Here is a 13,382-nt window from a genome sequence, read left to right on the forward strand (position 1 = left end):
TTGGTTGAATCTCTTCATAAGGTTAGTTAATAAATTCTAATTAATTAATTGATAAATATATAGTTAAATGAGCTGCTGCAGTGCAAAATCATGCAATTAATGTTCAAGTTTGCAAAAATAGATGTATAGAAACCCCCTTGTTCTATAAACTTAAACATCCAAGTTAAAGAGTAAGGCCAATTACACATGTAACTTAAAGCCAATTATCATCTAATTATTCAATTAACAACCAATTATTGCCTATAATTGGTACTAATTTAGCAGTTAAGCACATAACTGCCCTTAGTTGATATTCCACAAAATATGCGTGTGCCCAACTTTAGTCAAGCTATAGAAAATTACCCTGAAAAGACTTTGCAGGCCCATTGTTGCAAAAAAGATAACTACACCTCAGTGAGGTATGTTTTCTGCTGCAAGGGCTCATTTCCCTGCGCTTACCCCAAATTTGAGGTCTCTGTTCAGAGCAAAAATGATCCCCAGATTCCCCACTTGCTCTTGCCTCACTGGTGCCATTTTGGAAAACACTTTAAGCCAACTTTTAAACATGTGGGTGAGACTTCAGAGGGACAGGACTTGGCAGTGAGGCAGAGTTTTTGGCATTTGAGGCTGATATGGATCTGGGAAGGTTCCTAGGGCCCATTGGCCCCTGGGGATTTAGAAATAGAAACATGATGGCAGATAAGGGCCAAATGGCCTATCCAGTCTGACCATCCTCAGTAACCACTCTTCCTTTTCCTAAGGGATCCCACATGCCTGTCCCACGCATTCTTAAATTCTGACACAGTCCTTGTTTCCATGACCTCCACTGGGAGGCCATTCCACACATCCACACATCCACCACCCTGTAAAAGTGTATTGTGACAAAACAGTAGGTTTTTCAACCTGTTAACTCTTTTCACCTTTCCTTATTTTCTATTTTCTCTGTTTCTTTGATTCTATCTAATTTAATTCTAATTTAATTGTCACTGTATCTCCTCTGATCTGGCAATAGCCTATCAGTGCATTGTAAGCCATTTTGAGCCTGCAAAACTGTGGGAAAAACGTAGGGTATAAATGTACAAAAATAAATAAAATAAATAAAACTTGATTTCATGAAGTGTATTTCTCCTAACTGGCCAGCAGATGGCATTTGGTTTGTATTTTAAAGCTGTTGCAGAAAAGACCTTTTCCTTTTCAGATTAAGCTTGGTGAAAGGCAATCTGCAGTACCATTGGCCAGATACTTTCAAAGTTGGTGCCCTGGGCTCTGATTGGCCCTGGAGTTCAAATCTATCCACGAGGTACTGGATTTTCTCCAGTCTCAGCTAGAAAGAACAGAGGAGAAACATCTCTGCCCTGTCATTATTCAGTTACCTGTTATTGCTTGCTGTATTTTGCCACCTGGTTTTTCAAGCATTCACTGTTCTACTGTGACAATAAACCTGTTAGTTTATAGGCTCTGTTGCCCTGGACTGACTAAGAATCCTGGTGGTTTATGTGTTGTGTCTGTGGGTGCTTTCCAGGAACTGTGGGCCCCTGAGAGTATGGCCCCAGTAAACTAGGAATCACTGGGAAATAACTTGAGAGTGGGAGACTGACCCAGAGGCAAGTGGGAACTAGTCGGTGTGAGGAGAATGCTAGTATAGAGCACATGCCCAGGTGCAGGCGGGCCTGAGAAATGCTGGGGACAGACCCTCCATGTGGCTGCAGGGTTAGCCCCAGGCGGGTGCTAGGCGTTTCCTGAAAACTATTTTCTTAGATTCTGCCTAAGTGTATTCATCTTAACTTCATCGTTTTTCAGGGATATCACAAGAGACATGCAGCCACTTTAAGGAATGACCCTTTCCAAACTGGTATTGCATAACTTTGTTTCTTAAATAAATAATGTAATAATTTAAAACTGTATTATATATTTACTCAGGTTCCTTTTGTCTAATATTTTCTTCAAAAATCTGAAACCATTCAGTATGACATATATCCAGTAATAGGGGAAATCAGGAGGGGGAGCAAACTTTTTTCACATCATTATATTTCATTTGTTACTTATCATTTTCAAGCTGTTTGAAAGTTGCCCTTTTTAACTTTTCTCCCAAAACTTAATGCAAGTCAGGGTGACCTCTATATTCCTTTCCATATCCTCTCAATTTTTCAGTGTCTGAATACAATCCCCAAATTTCCAGAGGCTTGCTCGATCAGGACCTGCTCAGTCAATAGTTGTTTTTTTTTTTAAATCATTTTTCTCTACCTAGTCTGAATTCATTTTCTCTTAAAATTACAGTGGTTAGTTTGTGAAAAATGAAGCCTTTCTGAAGGTGTCCAAGTTAACTGTGTGCTCATAAAGTTACACACTAATTATGAGCAATCATTTAGGTTGGCATGTCAGGTGTCTTTGATGGACAGTAAACACGAAAGGCTTACAAAAAGAAGGGTTTAAGTTTAGGGAGGGTGGGCTTATTGTACAGTTATAATTAATGCTTCAGTGAATGGCTGTTGATGTGTAAAAAAAAATATCCCTTAATCACCTAGGTAATTGTAAACTTTGAAGTCAGTCCAATGAAGCTGTTCATAGAATGGTAGGGTCAGGGATGTAATTAAAGCAAGAGACCTTTACCTTTGTCCTTTGAAGCACCTTTAAGTACTCTGTTCCACATTAATAGAAACACAGCTGCATAGCCAAAAGATCAAAGCAGGATGAACAGGTAGACTGGCAGCTAATATTTTGGTTGTGCTTTTTTTTTTTTTTCTCCTGTTCATTTTCAGTGATTGGAATTTCACAGCAGAGTCTAAGCTCATAAGAAAGAAAAGTGATTTGAAACCATAACTTCTGGCCATTCCTTTCCCTATTCCATTGCTATCTCCCTGTTTAGCAACCTTAAGATCATCAAATACGTTCACTCCCAGATCCTCCTCTCTGTTCCTGCACAGAAAAATTTTCACCCCATACTATACTGCTCCCTTGGGTTTTTGCATGCTGTAGAATTAAATCTTTCTTCCCAAACTTTAGAGGATTCTCAGACTTTGCTAGATTCCTCCTCATCTTGTCTACCCAATTGAAGATTTTGATATCATCTATTTATTTATTTATTGCATTTGTGTCCCACATTTTCCCACCTTTTTGCGGGCTCAGTGTGGCTTACAGTACATTATGAATGATGGAGATACAAACCTTTCCTAATAGCCCTCACAGAATATTACTTCTAAAAAATTTTTTGAAATAAACCAGACCAAGGATAGATTCCTGTGGCACACCACTGGGGATGGATGCCTTGATTGACAGGGTGAACACTATTTACCATTTATCACCTTCTACTCAATCAGTTTCTAACTCAATCATTTTAAGGCAAATACCAGGGGTGCTTAGCTTATTTATAAATTACCTGTGTGTAACCATGCCAAAAGCCTTGCTGAAATCCAACAACACCACATCTAGTGCTCTGCCTTGATCCAATTTTCTGGTCACCTAGTAAAAGAAGTTGAACAGGTTCATCTGGCAAGACCTACCTCATGTAAATCCATGCTGTCTCGAATTCTGCAATCCATTGCATTCCAAAAACTGCACTAGCCTCTGTTTGGCAGTGAATCCATTAAGTTATTAAACACTGAGGTCTAGGGTTGCCAACTGGCTGGTTTTTCTATGGCCTGTTGGCTACTAGCAACCCTTAAAACTGGCAATAGAAAAGCTGGCATAGGTACCTGGTATAAGAGCCTCCCCTGCTCCAACCATGTCCTTTCTCACTTCCCTTCCAGCAGTAGTGGCAGAACAAAATAAAACAGGTAGGGGGCAGCATATGGCTACCAGGTTTTCCAGTCCCAACCACTCCAATGTCAACTTCCTATTCTGAAGAGGGCAGGACAGGAAGAATGGCAGCCATGCACCTAGAGGTACTGTAGAGGCTCTGGTGCTTGTCCCAAGAAGTAGTAGCAGTCAATATACTGGGGAGGGATTGGGTATGGGGAGAGAAGAGCTATTGACTGGAAGGGAGGAAGGAGATTTTGGCTGGAAGGAGGAAAAAGATGGGAGAGATGCTGACTGAAAGGGGGAGAGATGGTGAACATAAGAATAGCCATACTTGGTCTGACCAATGATCCATCTAGCCCAGTATCCTGCTTCCACCAGTGACCAATCCAGATCACAAGTACCTGCCAGAAACCCAAATAGTAGCAACATTCTATTCTACCAATCCCAGGGCAAGCAATGACTTCCCCATGTCTGTCTCAATATCAGCCTATGAACTTTTCCTCCAGGAACTTGTCCAAACCATTGTTAAACCCAAATATGCTAACCGCTGTCACTACGTCCTCCAGCAAAGAGTTCCAGAGCTTAACAATTCATTGAGTGAAAAATTATTTCCTGCTATTTGTTTTAAAAGTATTTCCATGCAAGAGTAAAGTGGAGAGAGAGAAGGAAAATGCTAGATAGGAAGGGAGAAGAGAGGAGAAATGCTAAAGGAAGAGAGGAGAGATGCTGGGTGGAAAGGGGAGAGAGACAGAGAGAGAGAGAGAGAGAAAGAGCAGATGCTAGAGGGAAGAGAGGTGAAATGCTGGATGGAAGGGGGAGTGAGGGCAGATGTTGGATGGAAGAGAAAAGACAGGAGTAATGCTGGATGAAAGGGGAGAGAGAGGGAGGGCAGATATTGGATGGAAGGGGGAGGTGATCCAGATTGGAAGGGGGATGCTTGTTGGAAGAAAGAGAGAGAGAGAGAGAGTGAGGTGGGGAGATGCTGGCTGAAATGGGGGAGAGAGAGATGCTGGATGGAAGGGGAATAGAGGATGAAGATTCTGGATAGAAGGTGGAGATATGTATTTAAGTGTTTCCATACTGGGATAGATTGAAGGTCCATTAAGCCCAGCATCCCTCCAACAGTGGCCAATCCAGGTTACAAGTACCTAGCAAGATCTCAAAACAGTACAATACATTTTATGCTGCTTATCGTAGAAACAAGCAGTGGATTTTCCTCAAGTCCATCTTAACAATGGCTTATGGATTTTTCTTTTAAGAAATTATCCAAACCTTTTTTTAACCCTGCTAAGCTAACTGCTTTTACCACATTCTCTGGCTATGAATTCCAGAGTTTAGTTACATGTTGAGGGAAGAAATATTTTCTCCGATTCATTTTAAATTTACTTCTTTGTAGCTTCATTGTCTGCCTCCTAGTATTTTTGGAAAGAGTAAACAAGTGATTAGATCAGAGGAAGGCATATGCAATTCATGTCTACCTGTTCCACTCCACTCATTGTTTTATAGACCTCTGTCTTATCTCCCCTCGGCCATCTTTTCTCCAAGCTGAAGAGCCCTAGCCACTTTAGCCTTTCTTCATAGGGAAGTCACCCTTCTCTGTACCTTTTCTAATTCCACTATACCTTTTTTGAGATGCGGTGACCAGAATTGTACACAGAATTCAAGGTGCAGTCCACCATAGAGTGATAGAAAGGCATTATAACACCCTAATTTTTGTTTTCCATTCCTTTCCTAATAATACCTAACATTCTATTTGCTTTCTTAGTCGCTGCTGCACACTGAGCAGAAGGTTTCAACGTATCATCAACGATGACACTTAAATCCTTTTCCTGGTCAGTGACTCCTAATGTGAAACCTTGCATCATGTAACTATAGTTGGGGTTCCTCTTTCCCACATGCATCACTTTGCACTTGCTCACATTAAATGTCATCTGCCATTTAGACGCCCAGTCTCCCAGTCTCGTAAGGTCCTCTTGTAAGTTTTCACAATCCTCTTGTGATTTAACAACTTTGAATATTTGTGTTGTCCACTGGACGAAAGGGGGAGGGGAGAGATGCCAGATGGAAGGGGTGAGAGAGAAAGGAGGCCACATGAAAGGAAGAAGATGGGGGAGATCCCGGATGGAAGGGGATAGGGAAGCTGAATGTAAGAGAGAAAAAAGAAATGCTGGACTGAAGGGATAGAGAGAGAGAGAGGGCAGAGGCTGGATGAAGATGGAGGGGACGTACAAGATGCCAGGGTGAATGGGGTAGAGGAGAGAAGCTTAATGGAAAGGGGAGAGGACAGCATTAGTAAAAGACTGGGAAATAGAAGGAAGGGGAATGAGAGAGCCAGGGTGAGGGAAAGAGATGGAAAGCTGTAAGTAGATGCAATAAAAAGAGGTCAATTGAAGACCGGATAGAAAGATTGAATGAGGCAGAAAAATAAATGAAAGAAAACTGAAAGAAAAAAAATCAGAATTGGAGATGGATGTAGTATATGAAATGAAGAACATGAGAGGAGAGAGAAAAATGATAAATAGATAGGAAACCTTTTGAAGAGAGATAAGAGAAGACAGGTGAAAGCAGAAACCAAAGATTGGGACTAATAGAATTAGAAAAGTTAAATGGCCAGACAAACAAAGGTAGAAAAGAGAAGTTTATTTTTCATTAGGATAAAGCAGTGTGATAGCTGTGTTAGTGTACTCTAAAGGTTAATACATAAAAATAAAACAAAAATTGAGAACAAAGTGATACCTTTTTATTGGATTAACTTAATACATATTTTGACTATTTTTCAGAGGCCAAAACCTCCTTCCTCAGGTCAGGATAGTATACCTGAAGAAAGAGGCTTTTGCCTCTAAAAGCTAGTCAAAAATATATTGTTTCTTTAAAAAAACAGAATAAATTTTTTTTTTTAAAGGTATGAAAAGAGAGGGGCAAGATGGCAGCTTGAGAAGTATGGCGGGAGGCATGGAGGCAGGCTGCATACTATGTGTAAGGGGCTGGTTCGGGCAATTTCCTTTCAGGCCCAAACCTCCTCTCCCATTCAACATGTGCTTCACTGGTTCACCATAACAGCCCCCATGGTTTCCAGAGGAGCGTGCCTTGCCAGGAAGGTGGAGGAAGGAGCCTTCATCACTATGAGCCCAGGCATCTCTCTTTCCCTTCGGCTCCAATCCTGCCGCCGCATCCAGCAGCCTTGCTGGCAATGGCGTTGGATTCGCAGACAGTGGAAATTGCATTTCGATACTCCGGGTTTCAGGGAGCGGTGCCTGCTGGTTTGACTGCCAAAGGAGAAGCTCAAGAGGCTGGAGTGGAGATTGTAACACCTATGGTGGTAACGCTGGAGCATGTTTGTAAGGGACTTCAATATTTGGCCACTGTGATTACTCAATCTACTATGGAGGTAAAACTTTTAGCTGCTAAAACTGAAGATCATTCTAAAACTGTAGACTCTGTGAAATTAGAGCGTGTTACAGTTTCATCAAGTGCGGGAAGACATTAAAGGATTGCAGGAGTTTAAAGCAGCAGCAATAAAAGATAAACCCCCCTGTTTACTAAGCCATGCTAGTGGATGCTGTGTGCTAATGCCTTGGGCTGTGTCGGCTTTGTCATTCGGCTTAGTAAACAGGGGGTTAGAGCACTGGTCTTGCAATCCAGAGGTGGCCGGTTCAAATCCCACTACTGCTCCTTGTGATCTTGGGCAAGTCACTTAACCCTCCATTGCCTCAGGTACAGACCTAGATTGTGAGCCCTCCTGGGACAGAGAAATATCCAGTGTTCCTGAATGTAACTCACCTTGAGCTACTAGTGAAAACGGTGTGAGCAAAATCTAAATAAATAAATAAACCCAGGTTATCGCATTAATGCAATCATCCGGGTCCTGGCACACAGGAGCAGCAGTAGACAACAGACTGAGGGAGGAACAGTCAGACACAGGAAAGTAAGGGGGCAGTCCGAGTGAGGGGGGGGGGGCACACGCAGCACAGCGAAGAAAGCCCGGGAGGGGGTGGTCAGCAGTCCTGCCCCAGGCCCGGCTGTGTCTCTTGGCGGTCCTGGTACAGACTGCTACAGTATACAAGTGCTGTTGTCCCTTATGTAGTGTGTGACTACCCTGCCACACCTGCTGCCTTTTCTGTGAATGTGAAAAATGCTGTGTGTGTTGTGCTGATGACCTCTGTTCATGGCCCAGCCAAACTAACTGCTGGCTATACTGCCATAGAGCAATATAGAGAGCATATTCACTTTCCACTTCCCAGGAGGGTCGGGTGGTCTCCGGTCGGACCAGCATGTCTAGGAGAGTTGCTGGAACAAGGTAGGGGAGGGGGAGGAGGTAGGAGTGGAGGAGTGGCTGGAATTGTGTAGTGGGGATTGGGGGGTGACGTGTAGCTGTTCATGCTGCTGGTCACCCACCATGAATACAGAGGCTGGGGTCTCAAGGACCACCATATATACTGCAGGTATATACTGCATTGCTGGTTCAATGCTTTGGAATACTCTACCTCTGGAATTGCATGCTATGACTGCTGTTTTTTTTTTACAATTCAGAAAACATCTCAAGGCTTGCTTATTTAAGAAACCGTTCTTGTGATGATATCCTGACCACTGGTGCTGAAGAATGATGAAGGCTTTTTATTGATATAAGGCTGATAGTTAATTGTCTTGTCTGCTGTCCTTTTGTTTTTATGTACAGTTTTATTGTCTATGTTGTAATGAAAATTGCTCAGAACTGTGGATGGTGTGATTAATGATTTTAAAGAATAAATAAATACATTTTGACCATTCTTTCTCCTCCACCTGATGATACCTCCTCTCTCATCACTGCTTATCTGATGGTAGGAGTTGTGGTATTGTCCTCTGCAGCTCATCACCTGACTAGGAGGAAGTGCATAAAAACCAGGTCCACCAGATCCAGTTCATAGCCATGGCTGCTTCTTTCTAACTTCTACCTTTGGCTCTACCTCACTTCCATTCCTGCTGTGTCCATTTTTTTTATTTCCTACTCTTGGCCCTTCATTCGTATACACCAAACAGAAATATTGTTTTCTCCTTATCAGGCTTCTACATTATTCTTCCTCTTGACCTTTGAGTCTCACAATACTACTTTTGTACTTCCTTCCTTCTGTCCCTAGCATAAGTCTTGTTCTCTCATTTCATAACATTAGTTACATTTTCCTCCATGCCAATCTTAGCTTTCCTTACTACTTTCCTGGGTTTTCCTACTTTTTCCAGATATTGTTACTTGTTTGTCTCTTTCTGTGATCTCTTGTAGTTTATGAGTGTCTACCATTTTTTTTATTTACATTTGTACCCCGTGCTTTCCCACTGATAGCATGCTTAATGCGGCTTACATATTATATACAGGTACTTATTTGTACCTGGGGCAATGGAGGATTAAGTGACTTGCCCAGAGTCACAAGGAGCTGCCTGTGCCTGCAGTGGGAATCGAACCCAGTTCCCCAGGACCAAAGTCCACCACTCTAACCACTAGGCCACTCCCCTTTTTGGCTGCTTCTTTTGAAACCATAGCAACCGCTTCTTAGTTTTATTTCCATTTCTAATAACATTTCTTTACAGTATCACCTTTCAGTTTTGTACGTTGCTTTTCTGCTTCCCCTAGATGCTTCTGTCTGTCTAATGACTCCTTGAGGTATTCCCCCATCTTGACAAAGTTAGTTTTTCTGAAGTCTAAGACCCTCATCACCACTTGTGCCATTATATTGAATAATATCATCCAGCAATCACTACAGTAGCAGAAACCCACTCCCCATTTATTAAGCATCACCTCTGGTGTTCATAAGATGTATATACGTAGGCAACTTATACAGGTGCGCTTGGAATATTTTTTTGATCAAGCTGTGTGAGCTGCAAGATTATGTAGCTCTTGCTGTGAGATTTGGCCCAGGGCAATCGGAGATGATGTGCTCTTAAGCACTTCTCCTGCTGCTGCTAGGACTGGGGCAGCTGTAAGAAGTAAACCTCCTGTTAAAAAGAAAATGGAGGCAAAACATATGCGTCAAAACATGGCTTTTACAAGTGAATGGTATTTCTTGTTTAGAAATGTGCATCTTTTGCACAGCTAAAGCATTATGCCTTGGTTTAGTGTGTGATTTTCAAATGAAAAGAAAGCTCTTCCATCATGTTGTGTCTGTTCTCCTTTTCAGAGATTCTGATCTATTTTTACTGGATACACAGGAGGTCTGGGCCTCAGAAGAAGGCTGGCTGGAGTTTGACATCACTGCGACCAGTAACCTTTGGGTGATAAACCCTCAGCATAATTTAGGACTTCAGTTGAGTGTGGAGACCATGGATGGTACGTGATAGTCAGACAACCAGTAAAAATGTCATCTCATTTCTTTACACCCTCAAAACAGAAATTAAAAAGTTCAGTAGCCATTATTTAAATGCCACTATTCAGGCTCACAGTTTTAAGTTTACTGATGGCAAGAGACAACTAGAGAATACTATGTTAGCCAATCGAATGTAAAAATAGTACAAAGAAGTATTAACAGAATAGGCTAGAGATGACACCTTGATAGAGCTAAATGATGTTTAGCAGGTGTCTCAGGAAGGGATCTTTACCTTATATGTCCTAAAAGCTCGTGTGTGCAAATATTCATTAGTCTTGGAAAAGGATCAATCTCTGTTTTTGTTGTTGTTGGGGGGGAGGGGCTTGTTGTAATGAATAATTACAATATACTAAAGTGCACTACGGCTAACAAAGGGGGTCTTTTATTAAGGTTTGCTAACATTTTAGCTTGTGCTAAAAATCAGCTGGCACTAAATGCTGAGACACCCATAGGTTTTAGCGCCAGCTAAAAATGTTAGTGCGCCTTAGTAAACGACCCCCAAAGCGCTAATGCATGTTCTGCATTGCCCCTGTTATTTTAGGCAGACAACATTTTAGAACCTTACAAAGACTATGAAGGATGAATTTGGTGCACTTCTGGTAAGAGTGTCTCCAGTAAGATGGAGGAAAACAGCCACATGGCCTGGGGATATAATAATAATAATAATAATATACCATTTTAACAAAAGGCTCAATACACTTTACAATACTAAGTAGAAATCCATCTAAAAATATGTCCACGACAATCCAATGGTGGCAAATTTAAAAACTAATTAGACATGTTAAAAGAAAACTGACATCAATTAAATTACTAATAATATCTATTGAACAGCCAGGATATCAGTTTGTGGCTTAAGCAGATGATGAGCAAGACTCTTGAGAAGGGGTTGATAGGCTGGTAATTTCTGAGGGAACGCACATTTGCACCTTGAACTGAACTTCAAGAGATGCATACCATGTTCAAAATTTCAGATTTAATACACCTGTTCATTGGGTGCAACCAACCATCTCAATGCAAGATGTAATAAGTAGGATACAAGCAAAATGTGTTCTGTGCCTTGCAACTAACCAACAAAAGCACCAGTGTAATACAGGAAGCTTCTACCCTTTGGAGGGGTTAATTTTATAAGAATTGTTATATGTACATAAGTAATGCCATACTGGGAAAAGACCAAAGGTCCATCAAGCCCAGCATCCTGTCCCCAACAGCGGCCAGTCCAGGTCAAGGGCACCTGGCAAGCTACCCAAACGTTCAAACATTTTATACAGTGCTTCCTGTTCAGAGCTGATAAGATTGCATTTTCACATGATGTATATGTAGACGTTTGAGGGACAGAGGTTAGGTGTCACAGGCCCAGGGGCGGCCCTACCATTAGGCCACCTGAGTTGGGGGCCTCAGGCAGCATCGCCTCCCACCCTTACTTCCCCAACCCCTTTCCACCAATTTACCTTTTCTTTCTTGTTTTTCCAAAGGCGGGTGGCAGTAATTCCCAGAGGCAGCCCTGCCGCCGGTCCCAGCCCCCTCTGCCTATAGCGGTCCGCTTCCAATGAAACAGGAAGTTACGCCAGAAAGGCAGGTCACAGTAAAGTGAAGGGGCTGGGACTGGCGGCAGGGCAACTTCTGGGAATCGCTGCTGCCACTTCCTTTGGAAAAACAAGAAAGAAAAGGTAAATTGGTGGACGGGGGCTAGGGAAGATAGGGGGAAGATGGCAGTGGCGGCAGCTCATGCCTTGCCTCGAAGGGGGGGGCAGGGCAGTGGCAGCAGCTCATTCCTCACCTTTTGGAATATATATTATATCTTAAAAGAGGACATAAGACTTCTGTGAGAAAGGCAACAAAATATAACAGGAAAGCAAGGAGCACAAATGCTCACAGTCTAAGCAACTAAGTTGCAGAACTGCAAGCCCTAATGTAAGAGGCAGATTTAGACATTATTGTGATTTCAGAGACATGGTTCAATGAGTCCCATGAATGGGACACAGCTATGCCCAGCTTAATCTTTTTAGGAGGGATACAGATGGCTGAAAAGGTGGAGGAGTAGCATAGTTAAGATCTGGAACGTATTCCTGTAGCATGTGGTAAAATCAGATAGTGTAGCTGGTTTGAAAAAGATTTGGACAAATTCCTGTAGGAAAAGTCTATAAACCTGATTATCCCTGGGGATAAGTACCATGGACGTTTGCTATTTTCTGGGATTCTTCCAGATAATGAGTGGAAACAGGATGCTGGGCTAGATGGGCCTTTAGTCTGATCCAGTATGGCAAATCTTATGTCCTTATGCGTGTGAAAAACATTTTTTAAGTGGCAGCTATGCAGGGAGCTTGGGGGAAAGGAAGAAGCAACATGGATCATCTTGGAGATGGAACTTTCATCCAAACAGGTGTCATCTACAGACCTCCAACTGAAATGGAGACTGGACAGAGATATGATTATTGATATTCAAAAGCTGGCAATGAAAGGGGAGGTGCTGTTGCTAGGCAATTTCAGCTTGCCAGAGTTGGATTAAAATGTCCCATCTGCAGAATCAGGAAGAGGTAGAGAGATCAAGGTGCTCTGCTGAGACAAATTGTGCCTATAAGGAAAGAAGTGACACTGGATTTAATACAAATGGGTGAAGTGTGTCTAATGTCTGGGTAGGTGCCCATCTGGGCAGTTGTGATCACCACATGGTGTGGCTTGATAAAAAATAAAGCTGTGTGCAGGCATGCAGAATTCAAAGTACTGAATTTCAAATAAGCTGATTTTATTAAAATGAGGAAGTACCTTGAAAAAGAGCTGATGGGATGGGTGGAAATACAATGGACCAAGCTGAGCAAGCTATACAAATGGCAACAGGTTTTTATGTAAAGAAAATAAATAAAATCAAGAGGAAAAGGAAACTGATATTATTTTTCAAAGAAGTGGCTGGGAAATAGTCGAAAGTGGTAGCATCACAAAATGCACATGAATGCAAGAAGAGGAACAGAGAAAAAGAATGCCAGTTAAGGAAAGGAATATGGATTTCAAAAGTACAGGCAGAAGAAAAAGGGCTAAAGATGTAAAGTGAGGTGTCAAGTATATCAGGGAAAGGAGAAAGGTTAGAAATGGAATTGTAAGACTGAAGGATGCTGAGGATTTCTATATGGAGAGTGACAAGGAAAAAGCGCAAATGCTAAACAACTACTTTTGTTCTGTGTTCACGGAAGAAAATCCTGGAGGATTTTCAATAAAAGTCACCATATTTGCTTATAACATCCCATGATGGAAGAATAAGCAATATGGAAAACATTTGTTACAGAATTAAACAGTGTATCCATTTGGTAGCCTCAAGACCTTGACTTTTTCTCTGATGCT

At 41.9% G+C, this 13,382-nt stretch overlaps 1 protein-coding gene across 1 annotated transcript in view; it reads left to right on the forward strand.

The window, feature by feature from the left end:
* Window positions 1–13,382, forward strand: part of BMP6 (bone morphogenetic protein 6) — a 275,015-nt gene that overhangs the window by 197,829 nt on the left and 63,804 nt on the right. Inside the window, exon 3 of the mRNA XM_030208947.1 lies at window positions 9,864–10,012. Coding sequence (XP_030064807.1) covers window positions 9,864–10,012 — 149 coding nt within the window. The remainder of the gene's footprint in view (window positions 1–9,863; window positions 10,013–13,382) is intronic.

Source organism: Microcaecilia unicolor, chromosome 1 (assembly GCF_901765095.1).
Source record: "Microcaecilia unicolor chromosome 1, aMicUni1.1, whole genome shotgun sequence".
Lineage (NCBI taxonomy): Eukaryota > Metazoa > Chordata > Amphibia > Gymnophiona > Siphonopidae > Microcaecilia > Microcaecilia unicolor.